At 40.1% G+C, this 19,582-nt stretch overlaps 1 protein-coding gene across 1 annotated transcript in view; it reads right to left on the reverse strand.

Moving 5' to 3' along the window:
- Nucleotides 1-253: 253 nt before the first annotated feature.
- Nucleotides 254-19,582, reverse strand: part of calcrl2 (calcitonin receptor-like 2) — a 50,592-nt gene continuing 31,263 nt past the window's right edge. The window contains exons 6-13 of the mRNA XM_080031938.1: nt 17,282-17,373; nt 15,061-15,193; nt 14,470-14,623; nt 12,406-12,466; nt 11,794-11,860; nt 8,134-8,352; nt 5,383-5,424; nt 254-813 (exon numbers count right to left, since the gene is read on the reverse strand). Coding sequence (XP_079888064.1) covers nt 517-813; nt 5,383-5,424; nt 8,134-8,352; nt 11,794-11,860; nt 12,406-12,466; nt 14,470-14,623; nt 15,061-15,193; nt 17,282-17,373 — 1,065 coding nt within the window. The 3' untranslated portion in view covers nt 254-516. The remainder of the gene's footprint in view (nt 814-5,382; nt 5,425-8,133; nt 8,353-11,793; nt 11,861-12,405; nt 12,467-14,469; nt 14,624-15,060; nt 15,194-17,281; nt 17,374-19,582) is intronic.

The raw sequence follows: 19,582 nt of genomic DNA on the forward strand, positions 1-19,582 counted from the left end.
CCATGACATTCATTGGTCACAGTAGTGAATGTATTGAGAAGCTATTAAAACGGCTTACATACTAAACACACAGCTCTGCCTTTCAAATCCACATATTTGGGATTTGCACCCTCCCAACAGGAAATATATTATTAAAAAAAACAATAAATGAAATGCATGGACGTTATCCCTGCAACAGAACAAAGGAAAACCATTACAATATAAGGATTACATTATGACACCATGATATAAATGTTTAGTTTTTTTACCAGTGTGTGTGTGTGTGTGTGTGTGTGTGTGTGTGTGTGTGTGTGTGTGTGTGTGTGTGTGTGTGTGTGTGTGTGTGTGTGTGTGTGTGTGTGAACATTAAGTGCTTTTCCGATAACTCCATCATCAACATCGACTGAGCAATCAATGAACCATTACTTTGAAAAATTCAACTTCCTTTTTTTTTTAAATATCCTTCTGCCTCACTGTGTCTGTAGACAGTAAGTGAGTGTATGTTTGGCACCGCAGCCATCACCATGCTTTGTCCAGTCAGATGTCAGTGGTCTCCAGTTTGTGAAGCATGTCCTCCTCCTCCTCCTCCTCCTCCTTGCTGTTGTTCTGCAGTCCATTGCTCATGGATTGAGGGTATGTGTGTTGCTGGGAGGGGGCCAGGCAGGGGGCAGGAGAGGGGGGCAGCTCCAGGCTGACAGTGGCCCTGCTGCTCTCTGTAATGGAGGAGTTGTGATGGTAGCTGAAGTGGCTGTTGGCCCTGTGCGTCTCTCCCCAGCCCGTCTTACCCCAGGCCGTCTTCCACTGGGCCCACTTCCTCCGCAGCGCTGTCTGGGCCTGGCCACAAAACAGATGCATAGTCGAGTGAGATAAAAACAATACCAGTGAACATACTTTATTCTTATTTTTATAATTTTGAGCTTGCCTTACCCCCCCCCCCCCCCCCCCTCCCCGCTCAAGAAAAAGGCAACAAAAACCGTTCCTGTAACTGTGTGCATTTTTTAATGAAGAAATCAAACACTGGTAGTCAAGGGGAGCAGGTCAAAAGATGAACTTTACAGCATCACTAAACGCTCCTGTGTGCTTGTTGGGACTTGTTTCTTTACCATGTTATGTTGCGCTCTATATTTGTACACGTTATGTCATTTAATAAACAAAATACATACTGGAAGGAAACTAGGGGCCTATTGCATAAAAGTGGAATTAAGATATCCAGGATGATTGATAAAGCCAGCCTTGACAAAGTCTAGCCTGGGCACTTTGGATTAGTCAATTGCATAAACGCCAATCCAGGATGAAAAGGGTAATTATGTTAAGTGCCAGCCCACAGCTTTCGGAAGTAGACCCAGGGGCCTCTACGAATAGTCCAATCTCCTAACCTATAAGCCTCCTTTCCTATACCTTAACCCCTAAACGTCATCGGGGTTAAGGAGATATGAAAGGTGAAAGGTGCCCTACGACCACCAAAAACAGATACAAGTTTTCCTTTGCCCCTGCCTCGATTCGAGCAACCAATGCTGCCTGCAGCAGATAAATGCTGCTATTGTTGACTGGGTTTTCGATTTTTTATATAGCTGATGGTGTTTATGGTACTGTACTGTTGATATTGTTGCTGTTGTGGGCATTGCTGCTAACGGCACTCTGCACTTTATTTTGCTGCTATTGATTGTTTGCTGTTGACCACATAGCACTTTATCTTGGCACTTTATGATGTTACGTTTCTAGGATTTTATGTTTGATTTAATTTATTTTATTTTATTTTATGATTTTATTAGATTTTATTGATTTTATGATTTTATGATTTTATTTTATGATTTTATTTTATTTTATTTTATGACGGTAAGACCTGAGTCTACCTGTCGGAGCTAGGAGGATAACAGTAGTTGAAAGTTGCCCTGGACTGCCTTCTCAGAGCGGGAACTCTCTTTACTAAGAGCCCGAACTCTCTGGTCATATCTCGGGCAAGTTTTGCCGTACAGCAAGACTCTATCCCCAGCGTGGCCCGTCTTAATCTGTGGAGGGAAAGGAACTGACTGTGTTGTGTTGGTTTCTCCCTGATTCTTTGCACTATAGTGCCCAGGCCTGCGTACATGTTGCGATGTTTGCGTCCGTCACTGTTTTGTACTGTTATGTGCTGTCGCCTCTCCTCGCTGTAAACCAATTTGCCCTCTTGGGACACTAATAAAAATCTTGAATCTTGATTCCTATCGAACATAGGAAAAGACAGCACTGTTTCAAATGAATTCGACTCCACTTTTCCTAACCGACGTCATTGCGCGACGGCGAGTATTGCTGACGTGAGTCACTAGCGTGAAACTACACTAGCCTATTCTCCGAAAATTGACTACAACAAGCGCTCGTTTGATCCATGCGTTCTTTTCATATTGATTTTAATCAGGTTGTCGCCAACAGAGAGAATCACTTAGATCGGACTTGGCCAAGGGGAATATTTAAGGCCACTTGAATCCCAATTCACATGTGGAATAAAAGCTGAGTTAAATCTTCCTCTCTTCTCCTCTCTTCTCTTCTGTTTTACCTCTCGTTCGTATTCGTGTAGAGTCGGTAAACGTGTAGAAAAAAGGACATTTTCATTGATATTTCATTTTGTTTTAGATGCACCTCGATATAGTTATAAGTACAAAGTGAATTTATTTGACCCACATTTGCAACGTCATCTGCCATCGATAATCAATTGTATAAATATAGCCTGCAATATGAACAGACTATCACATAAATTATTATAATTTATATCATTTCATCTTAATGTAATTATAATTAAGTTAATTATAAATCAGTGTTAATTTTGTTGACTAAGAGTCGACTATGGCGAAAATATTAGTCAACAAACCTTTTTCACGGACGTAAACTAAATAAAAACTAAATAAAAAGGCAGATATGATGACGAAGACTGAGACGAATATAACTGACACTATAGTCAACGAATAGGAACGATACGAAAATGTTAGGGGGGGACGAATCAGGGCAAAGCAGCGAATACAACCCTGTGTCGGTGAAAATCGACGGGAGACCTCGCCAGTGTGAGCGGGTGGAGTGAGCCGCTGTGCAGAAAAACTCTGCGGTTTGATGGACAAAATGATAGACAGGGATATCCTTCCCGTTAACGTTGTCTAGGGGAACGGCTAAGTTCCGCGATCTGTTTGTAGTAGGCTGTGTCTCGAGCTTGACTACACAGAACCATGTCCCCAAACTGACTGCGCATCTATATAGGAAATTAACTGTGAAACTGCCGCCCCCCAACTTTAGTTTCTGTTTTCACCCGAGTAAGTTACAATCAACAGTCTCCGACGCAAGGACAGCGTTCAATTAAAACCTCTCATTTTATTATCAAAAAGGCTTTGATGCAATGCAATAGAAGTCCGAACACACACAGCGGCAGCAGTGTTGTTTAAAGGAAAGCGCAGTTGCTCACTTTTGTCAGCGCCTTAACTGCGTGCTTCTGCTGCTGCCCAGGGGCGGCCTTAGCGATCTCGGGGCCCGTTTCAAGACCTAGTGTGGGGCCCCCCACCAATTTTTTTCTTTATTTAAATTTTTTTTTATAAATAATTCTTGTGCATGCTCCCCGCATAAAGAAAAAAGATTGTGGAATCCAGTTGGTTCATAGACAGATCATGAGATAATGGGCCCCCGGGCACAGGCTCTTAAAGCCCCCCCTATTCAGTCAGGTAACTGATTTTATGCGAGATTATTAGGAATGAAATAGAATACATGGTTTGTATTACAACCATTAAATCTGTGTCTGTATTGCATATTCAAAACTTAATACCATTCAATGAAGAAAGAAACACTTAGGGTGTATTCACACAGGGAAAGTCCGTTAGTTCACTTGCTTTGGTCCAGACCAAATAGAGTTTTGATTTTTTTTGTTTGGTGTGGTCCACTTTCATATTGCCCCTTTTGCAAGTGAACCAGCATTACGAAGCAAAACCACACGTGATCTGAGGTTATTCATTCATTGGACAGACATTCTGGGGTGGAGAGAAACAGGAAGCACAAAGTTAAAACTGCGAAATATATATCATTGATATAATATGGGGTCAAAAATAATAAAATGGCCTTCATCTAACCTATAAATAATGAGGAAAAACATCAAATTATTGTTGTTTCATATGGTTATAATATGTAGCCCTATGTCAATGCCACGTTATGTGGCTTGTAGCCTACAATGTGAAACATAATTTTTACTGTATTTTTGGTGCTGGACGCGCGTCACGCGAGAAGAATAGGCTCAAGCTGACACTCAGCTGATTAAGCTGTGTATCAGCTGGGTCGGCGCAGTTCAGCTCCAAACTGACACAGGGACAGTATTGACGGTCCCGTACATGGGAAGCAAAATAAAAACACACACTTCTTGCGCAGCGTGAACCTGTTGGCACTGTGCGAGAGACGCTCCCCTCTCCTTCATCTGATCGCTGAACACATTCAGCATGTTTACGCGTCATGTCTCGATCAAATGTAATATTGTTCTGGGCTTTGGAAACGCACCGAGACTACCTCTTCAGCTGGGTCTCGGAGCGTTTGTTTGGTCCGCCCCCGAGTGCGATTGCTGTATTCACACCTGCCTGAAAGATGCGCACCGAAGGCAGAAGTGCATCTGAGTTCGTTTCAACCGAACTAAACACGGCATGTGTGAATATACCCTTAGTTGACTAAGTCTGCTGTACATTTAGTCAACTAAAATGTGTTTATATTTAGTTGACTAAGACTAGACTAATACTAAAATATTTCAGATTACTAAAATAGGACTAAGACTAAATGGTGTGATATTCAAAAGACTAAGACTAAATCAGAATATGCTGCCAAAATTAACACTGTTATAAATGGTTAAGGTTAAATAATAAAAAATAAGAACTATTTAACTAAATGACAATGCAGTCTTTTATGTGGTACCTTAAAACAGGTTAATGAAACTAAAGCAGTACACAGAAGATCATGGAATAACTGTTAAACACCTTGATTTCAGATCGGAGTGACAGCTGACTGAGCCAATCAGGCAACAGAATAAGTTTAGAATAAGTTTAGCCTGGTCGGGACCAGGCTAAACGTGAAGGATAAATCTCCATGGTAACTTATGTCCCTCCGCTTTTATGCAACCGGATCATGGCTAACGCAAGCCAGGATAACCAAAATATCCTAGGTTAATCCCTTATCTTAGTTTTATGCAACAGGCCCCTGAAAGTGCTGTGACGGTGCAAAAAGCTAAACACTTTAAAGATTTGAACTACTCCTTTAAAGTTTAGTTTGACTAGTTTCACAGATTTATCACATGCATTTATTCTACATGACGCAACAGTTTACATTGCGTGTCATAACAACTGATCAACCTGTAGGTTTTTTTCAGCAGTTTATATTATCTTTGAAACATGAAATATAATAGTTATAATGTACCTCCCCATTGCAAAAACAGAATATAATTGCCACCAGGAGTCCCTGCAAAAAAGGAAGAAAAATAGGACATAGATTAAAGATGAATACAGAAACAAATGTCAGTGAGATTATCATGCAAATAAAAAAATCACTCGAGTAACTGAAAGTCCAATTTCCAATAGAAGGAGAGGATTGGGTTAAGGTTAGCAACAAATCAAATCCTCTAACCAATTCAAACACATTATATTAAATCTGACAAACTCTACCGGCAACTGTTTTAATTAGGTTATATTGTACTTTCACTCATTTCATTGTATTTCCAGCCATTCTACATCACTGTCTAAATGTTTAATAGTTTTTTCTCTTTATCAGCTTGTTGTATATTCGATATATTTTGGATTGTATATTTTGGATTGTATATTTTGTTTGTATTGTTGTTTTCACTTAGTCGACATTGAAAATGAGGGTCGCCCCTCAATTGATCTCTCCAGTATAAATAAAGCTGAAATGAAAATTAAATTATTTCTCTTTACAACACAAGCAGACAAAAGTATCCATGAGGAAACATGCAGATTATAAGTGTAAAAACAAAAGAGGTGATAGTCAACTTCCGCATATAGGCGTTTCTTTAAAGGTGCACTATGTTACTTTGGGTGTGTCAGGGAAGTAAACATTTTGTAAGGTATATTCTCTGAATAAACAAACGTTCTTCAAAAGGAAAATTGGTTCCTCACACTGTTTGTAGTTAGAAAGCATCCTAAAAGAGGGGCGCGGCACCGCTGCGACCCTGCAGTTACACTATCTCCTGTCCACCCATGTTATTGTCACTGTCTTGTATGTTTCTTGGAGAGGTGTGTACTGAAAAGGCAAATTTCATTGTGCTGTAACGGTGCATATGACAATAAAGCTATCTATCTATCTATCTATCTATCTAAAAAGTTACTGTTTTACTGAGTTTTTGTTAGTTTTTTTTACAGCAGCAAGGCCTACAGTTTTGTCTTGAGTTTGTTTCCTGGTGCCCCAAAATTATTTGATTTTGATTTATGATGATTCAATACGTAGTGAAAATATATTTTGTAAACTAACTGCAGGATCTGTAAATGTAAACAAATCCCCCCCCCCCCTTGAAAAACATCGTAGTGACCCTTTAACCATGGTTTGAATGAGTCTCTGTGGCCAGTTGAATTAATCGGCCTTTACTGTTCAAACTCTAGTGGGCAGTTTTATCATTGGCTCTACCTGGAACTAGGCATGGGTCCATAACCGCTATCAAGGTACAGTATACCGTGATTTGAAAAAAGTCAAGGTGTTCAGAACCACTATTATTTGACCTCATACCGTTCTTATAAGCGCCCCCGTCCCTCCACAGGATGTTGACATACAAGTTTTTTTTTTAACCTTTATTTTTGCAGATAAAATATTAAGAACAGTTTCTTATTTACAATATTGATCTGGTTTACCAGTTTATTAATGTTCATAATATTCCTGCGTCATAACTTTGACTGAAAGAGAAATGTGTAGAAAGTGATAATGTGTCTAAAAACCCTTGTTGAGCTGCTCACTTAAAGGACTTCTTTTGTTCAAATTTTGCTTAGAATAATTCAATTATTTATTTTATTATGTCAAGTGAATTAATGTTCAGAAAATTACATTTTTCAGCATTTTTGAAGTGAGGTTGTATGGGGCACTTAGGCATAGTTAGTGTGTTACCTCATGGAGATGGTGTTTGGATTAAGTTAGCGTTGTCACTATAAGGAGTTTGGGGGAGACTTTAGCATTGTCCTGTTACAGAGGGGGCCAGAAGAAATAAAGTTTTTTCTCCACATATATAAATGCTAACCGAAAACAGAAATATCTGTTCAATTGTACACTAAACTGAGATTTTTTGCACAGCTTGACTGTGCTGCCAGACAGCCCTTTATTTTTGTATCACTCCTCCAATCAGCCTCTCGACTCAGAGCTACTGCGGATTATTCAAGAGACACAAGAAAACAAACTTAAACAGCTGTCCGGCTGTTAGTTTAGCGTACAACTTTAGGGATATTTAGGTTTTAATATAGCATTTACATATGTGGAGGTATAACTTCTTTCTTCTGTACAGCAATGTCTCCCCCAAACCCTTTAAAAGTGACAGCGCTGACCCCCATCTCCATAAGGTAACACACTAACTCCTCGTTTCCACATACGTATGTCACTCGTGCCCGTTTTACGGATGGTTATTCTAGTGTCCGACAGAAGGAAGTGTGGGGGTCCGTGGGGTCCGTGTCTGCAGCGATCGCAGGAACTCTCATTTGTGTCATTAAACTAATAAATCTGACTGTATTTCATATCAAATACTTTTAAATCATCTAACTGACTTGACAATCAACATTAACAGAGTGGAAAGACATCGCATGTAAGCTAACCTAGCAAAACTTCCATACGGTCTAGCCGTAATCCACTTAAAGGGTAAATTTTTTTAACTTTTAGTTTCGGAGGCAAACGGACATTACGGAGAATCAGATAGGAATGAATGGACATTCGGTCGGATCTGGTTGGATTGCGTACGAGAATGTGCGTATGTGGAAACGAGGCGTAACTATGTCTAAGTACCCCATACAATCACACTTCAAATATACTGAACTATCCCTTTTCTGTTTTTATTTTAACCCAGACATGTGTCCAAAATGACACATTCGAGAGCCGTACTCCCGTGATACCGTGAAACTGTGCTACTTTTGCCTAAGGTTATCATTTACCGTCAGCATATCATAGCGGGCCCCATGCCTATACCTGGAAGTGACTGAAGACGTTGACAAAGAAGTCGTAGATGGCGCGGCTGATGCGACCCTCGGGCCTCCAGGGGAAGAGGATGAACTGTACCCCCAGCAGAGGAATGAGGATGAGGGTGGCTCTCACTGCCTTCATGTAGGCCGTGGACTCTGCACAGTGGGTCTCCTTCAGCTTAGTGATCAGCACACGCACTATGTTCAGCAGAAAGAACAGGTTCACCTATAGAGAGAGAGGGATGGATGGGTGGATGGATGGATGGATGGATGAAGAAGGGAGGGGCAGAGATAGGAATCGGTCAAAGCTACTGATAACACAGTATTTAACTTGACTTGAATGGAAGGAACATCTGTGCCGAGGTGTAATGTTAATTTCATTTATTCAATTCACTGTACTTAAGTCAAGTTTGCGGTACTTTACGTGAATATGTTATGTGCATGCTACTTTGTACTCCCACTCCACTACAAGTCCAGGGGAAATAATCTCTTTTGTTATTTGTCTGATAACTTTAGTTACTAGTTACTTTACACATTAAGATGTTTGCAAATGAAACATATTAAGAGTTTATGAATTATTGTATAATAACAAACAGTAGGGGAGAACGGGGTAAGTAGGCACACTTTTTACTCTAGTAAGAATTGCTTATCACCTAAACATCTTTCAATAGTCATTCCTACATTAAATTGAAGCTTAAGGTGTTGGCTTGAAAGATGTACCCCTCACTTTTTCTATCTTATTGTAATAAAGAAGAAATTAATCATCGAAGACACCCTTACACATTGTGACAACCAACCCCATCAAGGGGTCGGTTGTCAAACACTATGGGGTTGTTTGTCATAATGTTATCTTAATGGGAATAATCTTAAAAAGAAGGCAAGAAAGTAGAACTAAATTTGAAAGTTTAATTGCATTGTCAAGTTGAAAAATAGGCCTACATAACTTACTGTAGCCTTGGCAGCTGGTCTAGTTTGGGATGCACTGGGTTGTTTTGATTTTGTTGCCCTTTTTGCTAGCTGCCTTTTCCTGCTCTATTCTTTCCTTCTCTGGGGTGTCAGTGAGGATACAGCTTGACAATTTCTTTCGTTATTGGGTTCCTTTTCTGGCTGCAGCCTTGAGATAACATGTGACAACCAACCCCCCAAAAAATGTGACGACCAACCCCAACTTGAATTTCTTGCTAGCATCAAGGCCAACAACCATCTGACAACTAATTAGCTTGCTAACCACAATCTAAAATATAGTTTACCCTTCACACTTTGTATGGGTAACAAGTGTTTTGTTATAAACCCATTGCGTAAAAGCCTAGAAGAAAAATACTGAGGAGCTAAATATTTTCAATTTGACATGAAAAACACAAACAGTCGTCTCACCTCAAATTCAGCAGTCTAACTCCAAGGGAGACTATGTAGGTGACCTCTGATCCCAATTCTGGATATTTACATACCAAAATTTCATAGACAGCGCCTTCTGGTTCCGAGATACAACGATTGTGAAAACCAACCCGTGTGACAAATTACCCCGTTCTCCCCTATATAGGCCTACAAGCACAGCTGAAACATTAGTCCCCTTAATCAATATCTTGACTGACAAAAATTGATTTTCTATTGGCTATTTTGATAAGTCATTTTTAATGTAAATAAGCCAAACATGTCATGGTTCCAGCTTCTCAAATTTAATGATCTGCTGCTTTTCCTTTAAATCATTTGAATTTTAACCAAGCAAACAATTAATCTATGCAAATAAAACATTAAATACTTCGATCAACAATGAACATAACATGTATGCAGTCTTTTACAGCTCAATACTCTTGGTACTTAAATACTTTTAAAATCAGCTACTTTTGTACTTTTACTCAAGCTAATGTAAAAGGTGACTTGTAACGGAGTCTAGTAAGGTATCTCTACTCTAACTCAAGTATTGTTTTCAGGTACTCTTTACACCTAGCCTGGCTCCGCCCACCTACCTACTTCCGGCCAAATTTGATTTTCCCCTTCTGTACAAATTAAATTAAGTAAGATGGTCTGGTAGCACCAGGCTACTTTACACCACTGCGTCTGTGCATATTTTTGAAAGAATTACAATGATTGGCCTGATGGCGGCACTATAACTACACATTCACATAACAAGCTGATGGAAAATTACCCTGCATTCCAATACCCATACTTCCACACTATATATTTATTATGCCAGAATTGGATGTCATGTCAAATGCAGTATGCCATAAATACCCAAATTCCCTAATAAATCCAATTGCATTTTGCAGTATGGAAAGCAACATGCTTGAGTATGTACTATAGTAAAAAGAAAGGGATGTGATTTGGAACATAGGGAAAGTCTCCAAAAAACTGGTTTGCTTTTGTCTGTTTTGTATTAAAAGAGACATAGGGTTTTGAATTTCAATGTCAAAAGCTCCACCTGACAAGTTCCATATGAAGGCATCGAACTATCCCTGCGTTCCAATCCCCATACTTCCCTACTATTAGTATATGCCAGAAAAAGATTTAGGATGTCCCAATACATGCACGTCAATTGTAGTATGCTGAAAATACATAAATGCCCCACTAACATAGATAGTACTGTTTAATATTAAAATAGTTAGTACTGTTTAATATTAACATAGTTAGCACTGTTTACCACTTCTTTTGAAAAGTGGTTTTGAATGTCAATTTTAAATGAGAAGGCTTTAACCATATTAAGAACTTTGTATGTTGTAAAAATGAAATAAAGATTTGAACTCTGGCTTCATCCAGCATTTAGATGTTTGGTTTTCAAAAAGAGATGTATTCTTAATAGAACATTTCTGAAAAAATGGTAACACAAAAAATAAAAGTTGTAATGTAATAATAATAGATAGGTTTTATATAGCGCTTTATTGCCTAGGCACTCAAAGACGCTTTACATGGTTCCTGGTTCAATTCCTTCACACACAGTCATACCGGTGGTGGTAAACTACGAGAGTAGCCACAGCTGCCCTGGGGCAGACTGACGGAAGCGTGGCTGCCATTCAGCGCCAACGGCCCCTCCGACCACCACCTCAAACATACAGCAACCATACACATTCACACAAGGCAAGGTGGGTGAAGTGTCTTGCCCAAGGACACAACAACCATGACACAGGCGGCCGGGCGGGGATCGAACCGCCAACCCTTGGATCGTTGGCCAACCCGCTTAACCACCTGAGCCACAGTCGCCCCCGTTATAAATCAACTGACAAAGTTTCATGTTGATATCTATACGTCAACAATTTGACCCTATTAACTTAACACTGTCTCACCTTAATTAAAGTTTCAGTAAGCAGAATGGTCAGTTTAGCTATCTAGCATCATCTCAGATCCATAAGTGTGATAAAACATGATAAAAACCATCAAAACAGATTATTGGGAAGGATTTTTACCTGCTCCGCCATTGTAGGCGCATAAACATTCACCCCTCTGTCACTCTCTTCGCCTGCACCGTCAGTGAGACGGGTGCCGGTTTGTAGCGTTCTCTCTTCTGATTGGTTATCAGTAGTGGGATCCACGAAAATGTTATTTGCCGATTACATGCAGAGCGGGTGACTGAGAGATCGGCTTTATGAAACGCGCACACTATATAAGTGTAATTTATACATTTAACACTTATATTAACATAAATAAATCGCTTACTTCACCATTAATGACTTACCAGCAGAGCAGCTTGAACGGGCCCATGAATGATATAGAGCAGGTGTGTATGGGAGCTGATCCAACACCTTAAAAAACACAAATAAAACAAAAGAGGCAGAAGAAGTGAATTTCTGGACAGGATTCCAACAATCTTGTTGAATGCACAGCGACATTAAAAAGCCAAGCCAATGAATGGTAGCCTTAATAATTCATCACTAGTCCTCAACTCAGCCGACTAAGGGCTCACACAAATACCACTTAAAGCTGTAATACATAAATAGCTACGCAAAAGGAATTCCTGGCCTCTTTATTTACTGCTCTGCCATGTCTAAATAATTAGCCAACTAGTTATCAAAAAGTTTTTTTGACAGAACAGACACAAAATAGTATTTAGAGAAAAAGGATAGTTTAGTCCTAGTCAAATTGAAGTGGATTAGTTATTGTGGGCAAAATGCCAATGAAGAATTTTTTTTTTTTAAATGGAGAAAATCAATCTCTTTTCATTCTTGTCAGCCTGAAGGTGATCAAACAGAGTGGACGAGAGAGAGGAGACTGTAGTGATGTTACAGTAAACTGCCTGCTTCACAGGTTGTGACAATAGAAACAACAGTAAACCTCTTAGGGGCCATACTTGTCATTAAAGAAGAGGCCGCGAGCCACAGCATAAGTGACGGCAGGAACCATGGGAAAACCTGCAGGGGAGACAGAGGGAAACACAGACATCATTGTGACACTTCCTCAATCTCTCTAAAACAAATCTAGATGTTGGATTACGCCAGAGTTCTAATTCTTATTCCATTTTCACAACATATTAGTGTCCAAAAAGAAATTCCGGATTTTGAATACAGCCTTTTTTCATTTTATAAATCAAGGCCATGTATAATAAATCACAAATGAATAACATTTGAACAAATCCATCTGTAACACCCTTCAGATTAGTGCTGAGAAAGATTATAGAAAGTTTAGTAGATGAAAGTGCTTTAGAAGTTGAGATTTTTGGTTCAGAAAATTATGTTGAGATAATGGGTGGTAAAGATGGTTGAATAGAGGAAATATACAAGCTTTAGTCAAGAGTAAACACATACATGTACATTTTGGACCTTTTATCTATACGAGTAGGAAATCAAACATGTTATTGAAGCAAAACTGAGGCTGAATGGGCAGACAGTCGAGCAGGTAGAGGGCTTTAGATACCTGGGCACAGATATCGACACCCACCTGTCCTTCTCCCAGCACACAGACTCTGTGTACAAAAAGGCACAGCAACGCCTGTTCCTCCTGAGGAAACTCAGGAGCTGTGATGTCAGACAGGACATTTTAACAGCTGTCTATAAATCACTCATAGAATCTGTACTCACGTTCAACATCACATCCTGGTTCACCCTCACCTCTGTCAAAAACAAATCAAAGCTTTCCCGGATCGTCAATCAAGGAAGCAAAATAACTGGCAAAACTCAAATTCAATTATCAGTACTCCACAGCCAGGCAGTTAAAAGGAAAGCCAACCTCATTACACAGGATCCCACCCACTCCCTGCACAAGTCCTTCCAACTTCTGCCATCAGGCCGCCGGTATAGAGTACCCCTATCTAAGAAAAACATACACAAACTCATTCATGCCATAAACAGCTTAAACAAACAATGGACAAATGAACCCTGACGCACTGTCACTTTACACTTTGCACATATCCACAGCTTTTATCTTGTTATTTTTACAGTTTTTAATATTTATACTTGTTTTAAGATCTATACACACTGTGTGATCTCGGAGATCAATGTTGTGTGAATGCCTATCAGTACATTGTCCTGTTTGTATGTCGAGCCACGTCGGAGATGATTTTCTGTTACGACAGACAATTAAGTTTTCTGAATCTGAATCTGAAAATACCCAACAATCTCAATATTGACCAGTGCTTGAGAAAACAATTTATTTAAGTAACTTCAAGTTATCGACTCGACTCAAGTTGCTATACAGGTTTTCCGTTAAGGAAGGTCATGCTACCCTACCACCAACAACAGCAATGAGTTAGAAGTGAAGGTGACATGGAGGACATGTGCCGTGCTTATTACAGGAACACTATACAGATATAGAAGGTGTGCGCTGTAGAGAGATACAAAGGAATGGCTCACTAATGGCCGCATGAGGGCTGAAATGAACAGCCCACTTATCTCAGCACAGGTGAATCCAGGCTTCAAAGTTTGCATTTTTTTGCATTTTGAATGAAGTGATGTTTTAAGTGCAAAACAAAAGCATTCAAATGTCAAAGACGGCAGGTGCTTCCATACATACAACCTGTACCTACAAGTAGATGAATGATTTGACACTTCAATTTGGAAGAACTAACTTGAATGTTCACCTTTGAAACAGTTAATGTTAGCAAGGCAAGTTTATTGTATTATACAGTATATAGCAAAATTCAGACATAAGGCTAAAGTGCTTCATAGGGGGATACAAATACATTTAAAAAAAATCAAGACAAAAGAAAATATTGAAATTGCATTGAAAATCATTGGGGATAATGCCGGTACTCTGCTCTTGGACTGCTGCTCATACGTAAGTATTATGAGGTTTTGCAAATGCATTATTAATATGATGAGAGTGCTTTGTTTAAGCCCCTATCTCACTGGGCTGCGACTGTTTGCGACAAGTTGGAGACTGCATTCGCGAGGGAGTCTCTAAACTGTCTTGAACTCACCCCATCCCAGGACGTAGTACCAGAAGAGCTGCTGTTCCCCCACAAACACTGCCACTATGATGAGGGTGTGCAGGTAGATGCCTTCACACAGCATCCAGAAGTAGGTGGAGGTCGACGTATACTGAGTCAGCACGGCCAGGATCTTACAGCTCACCTGAATGGACACAGTCAAGGGTATGATGAAATATGAGAGCAGAGGAACACTTTACATTAGGGTACATTCATTAACTGTTAGTTAATGCTTAGTTAATGGTTAATAAGCATTATCCAAGCATTAATCACTGCTTAATTTATACTTAATTAATAAGCATTAATTAAGCATATACTAACGGTTGTGCTTACTTAACATTAGTTCCCTTAGCATAGTTTATCCTTAACTAAATAACATTAATAAGTACACATTAAAGGTTAGTTAATGCTTAGTAAACATTTCTAAGCAGTACTTATGCATTGATTAAGTGTTTAGAGCATTAACTGCATCAACTAACAGTGACTGAATGTACCCTTATTGTACAGTCTTAACGAAAGCAGATATTCATGGGCAGATTCTTTTTGCAATAAGAAGAGGTATGGATAAGTTGAGCGTCTCACAGGGTTGCTGGTTGCATTCATGGCTTGGTTGTTGGCCACGTTGAGCGAGAGCCACATTATAGTGACAATGGAGTTGAAGATAAAGGAGAGGAACATGTTCTTGTGGAGGGAGATTCTCTGGCAGCTCAGACTCCTGGAAACACAGACAGACAGACAGACAGACAGACAGACAGACAGACAGACAGACAGACAGACATGGATGTATTCATAATGTAATTTATGATATACTGACCAATGAACTTGTGATTATGTGACAAGCATCATTATTGTTTCCATATATTGGTCTACATACAAGCAGCTTATAGCAGTTTTCCAAGCCATCACACAAACACACACACCCACACACACACACACACACACACATACTGACACTGACACATTAACATGAGACGCGTTTCCACCAAAACTACCAGGAACTCCTCGGTCACAAACCTATAGTTTCAAATTAAAAGCTCACCGAAATTTAAAATTTTAGACCCTAAATAGGATTTTGGAATCAATTTAAAATAGGCGCCATGTTTACAAAGACTAATTCCACCTCAAGGCATTCTGATGTAGTGTGGCTTCCAAAGTATTCATACCCCTTTTCCACATGTTGTCACGTGTTAGACCAACACAAAGTGGTGCATAATTGTGAAGTGGAACAAAAATGTAACATGTTTTTCATTTATTTTCATAAATAAATAAATAACTGAAAAGTGTGGCGTGCAAAAGTATTCAGCCCCTTGAGTCAATACGTTTCAGAACCACCTATCACTGCGATTACAGCTGCAAGTCTATTGGGGTATGACTCTACTAGCTTTGCACATCTAGACACTGACATTTTTGCAAAATAGCTTGAGCTTCAGATTTAGCGTCAGATTGGATGGAGAGCATCTGTGAACAGCAATTTCCAAGTCTTTCCAGATATTCTCAATTGTATTTAGGTCTGGACTTTGACTGGACCATTCTAACACATGACTATGCTTTGATCTAAACCATTCCATTGTCGATATGGTTGCATGTTTAGGGTAGTATTCCTACTGGAAGGTGAACCTCCGCCCCAGTCTCAAATCTTTTGAAGACTCTAACAGGTTTTCTGCCCTGTATTTGGCTCCATCCATCTTCCCATCAACTCTGACCAGCTTCCCTGTCCCTGCTGAAGAAAAGCATCCCACAGCATGATGCTGCCACCACCATGTTTCACAGTGGGGATGGTGTGTTCAGGGTGATGCACAGTGTTAGTTTTCCGCCACACATTGCAGTTTGCACTCAGGCCAGAAACTTTAAGTTTGGACAAATCTGACTATGCTGTGTCCCCCGAATGGCTTGTGGCAAGGGTAGGAGGAAGGTGCTCTGGTCAGATGAGACCAAAATGATGTTTCACTTTACATTGAATCAGATGAGACAAATGATGTTTCCAAAATCCTATTTAATGTCTCATATTTAAATTGTTGGTGGGCTTTTAATTTGAAACCATACATCTGAATGTCTTGAAAGGAACTGGGTCACACTATGGGGTCGTGTACTAATAGCCTGAAGTGAAAGCACTTTGAGTGGCCTTGTGTCTGAATTGTGCTATATAAATAAACTTGCCTTGCCTTGCCTTGCCTTGCCTTGAAGTGGAATTAGTCTCTGTAACAACTGTAACTTTTAAATTGAATCCAAAATCATATGTAATATGTGTCATACAGTATTTGAATTTTTGGTGGGCTTTTAATTTGAAATTATAAAACAGAAAGTCTTGAAACTTACTGGGGGACCCTATGGGGGTGTGTACTATTACCCTGAAGTGATATGATTGTGTGGAAACAGAGTGCATTGTTACAATATAAAAATATTGGCATAAAGCCTATACATTTGTCAATCAGTTGGGAATTTATTTTGAAATACATATCACAAAGTCTGTACATTTCCTTTGACAGTATTTGCTTTTATTGACTGTCTTTCGGTATGTACCCAATGAATGCTTTTAGTTTGAAACAAGTTCTGCGACGCTATTGACGTAATGGCTAGTATATGTACACGTACAGCAAAATACTGGGTCGGCTGGCTTGACTCTCGTTCTCAAAGTGTTGGCTGGCTTGAGCGCAGTTCTTTTTCTGGGGTGAGAAAGGTTCCAGGAACTACAGTTTAGACCCTGGTTCCTGAGGTGACACATAGTTCCTACAAAGGTTCCTAGTTCCGGGAACTAGTTCCTGCGGTGGAAACGCGGCTATGTAAAGTCAAAGACTTGACTCACTTGAAGTAGGAGAAGATGATGAGACAGATCATCAGGGACACAATAGACAGGCCATGACCCACCATGGCCAGGTAGTACAGACTGATGGCAAACTGCACATACAAACAAGATGGGTTTTAGAATTTAAAAAATTATAATATGAAAATTAATGAATAGCTAACATACTAATTTGTCGTATCAATAAATAAACTTTATTTATTTTTCTATTTCATTTATTTTCAACTTAAAATGCACATTTATTAGATAATCAAGCCCTCAATCTCAATATTCATTTATTTATCGAGTACTTTATTTATTCATTTATTCTGACGGCTGTTATATTCCTCAATATATATTTTAAGCACAAGAGTGAAACCTTTACATTAACCCTCCTGTTTTGCTGTGGGCAAATTTGACCGTTTTTACAATCTTTCTCTCTGAAACATGTACTTGATTTGGTAAAACTTTACAATAAGGTACACAAAAAAGAGTAGTTACTGTTTAAAAAAGAGTAGTTACTGTTTAAAAAAGAGTAGTTACTGTTTCAAAAAGATAGAAGCACAGGTGTTTCCACCTGCAAGACATTTCTGCCTGCTGCACCTCCGCCGGTGCCGATGAGCCAGCCGCAGGGTCGTCAGCTGGGAGCCACCCTTCATAGATGTTTCGCCCCTTTGATCTCAGAACATCTCTGGGTGGTGGGGCAGTGATAGGGACGTCTCCCTACCACTCCCTGCGACTGGCCTTAAGATCCTTGGTTGCCCCACTTGGGGTCTTTTCTTCTGAGCCACAGCCAGAAGCTCCCTTTCTCCCCTTCCTCAGCCAGTTCCCTGAGTGCCTTTCTTTGTTTGCTTCCAGTGATTCCCAGAGTTTTCAGCAGATGTTGGGTGGATTTTCCAATGAAGCCTCTGCATCCAACTTCAACAGGGTAGGTGAAAGCCTTCCACCCTGCTTCTCTGCACGCTGCAGCAAGCTTACTGTATTTGTCCTTTTTCCTCCATATTTTCGTCCCATGATGGAGACAGTGAGGAGTTTGACATCCTAGCAGGGGTGTTACAAGGAGACACCCTCGCACCCTTCCTCTTCATTATAGTGCTGGACTACGCACTCAGGCAAGCCATCAGAGGACGAGAGCTGGAACTCGGGTTCACCATCACACCGGGGAGGTCTAGGAGATTCCCTGCCGTAGTCCTAACAGACCTGGGCTATGCAGACGGCATCAGCCTGATATCGGACAGTGTAGAGCAGGCACAGGAGCTCTTGACCAGAGTGGAGACGGAATGTGCCAAGGTTGGTCTTAGGCTGAATGCCAAGAAAACCGAGGTAATCACCTACAACATCCTCCCGCACCATCCACCCCTAATGACAGCAGCGGGCAGTGGAAGGAATTAAATGACTTCAAGTACCTGGGCTCATGGGTAAACTCATCGGAACAAGACCTGAAAGTGAGGAAGGCGCTCGCTTGGAGGGCCCTGAATGGCATGGCCTGTGTATGGAAATCCAACCTCCCCAGAAACATCAAGCTCAGCTTCTTTTACGCGACCGTGGAGTCTGTGCTTCTATATGGCTGTGAAACATGGACCCTGAAACCCACCATACAGAAGTCTCTGGATGGGTGCTACACCAGAATGCTCCGCGCAGTCCTCAACATCGACCAGAATGAGCATGTAACCAACAAGCATCTGTATGGTGGGCTACCAGGGCTGAGTGAGAAGGTAGCATCCAGGAGAATGAGGCTGGCCGGTCATTGCCAGAGACACCACGAGGTCCCAGCCAGCAGGCTGGTGCTATGGGAACCTACACACGGGCATCGATCCAGAGGACGTCCCACACCAACATACGTGGACACGGACAAACTTCAGAAAGATTTTTGTTTCATAAAACTTTGGGTGTTTTATTGGATTTGTATACACCCATGGTGTTCCCGTTCAAAAATGACCATTGAAATGGCCAACAGAAAGAAATGTGTGTGTCAGAGGTTATGTTGTGCCATTATTTAAAAAGTTGAAAATGTCTCAAAACAAATGTCCTTGTTAGACTATGACACAATATTGTGTTTGATAAAAAGCCCAATATGTTTCATCTGATTATTTATTTTTATAGTCAAAATAATCCTATTCTTAACAGTATGTTTTTTACTCAATCTAAAATGTATGAACTCAGATCAATGAGGCCTACAGGCCATACATAGTAAACAGAATTTTGAAACGTGCAATAATCACAATAACTTAAATGGATTAAAAACCTTTTTAACAACATTAGGTGATCATATATGTATAATTATGGATTTATAATCAGCTATCACGAGGCAGTCATTTTTGACCG

The sequence above is a fragment of the Ammodytes marinus genome, assembly GCF_949987685.1.
Source record: "Ammodytes marinus genome assembly, chromosome: 7".
Taxonomy (NCBI): Eukaryota; Metazoa; Chordata; class Actinopteri; order Uranoscopiformes; family Ammodytidae; genus Ammodytes; species Ammodytes marinus.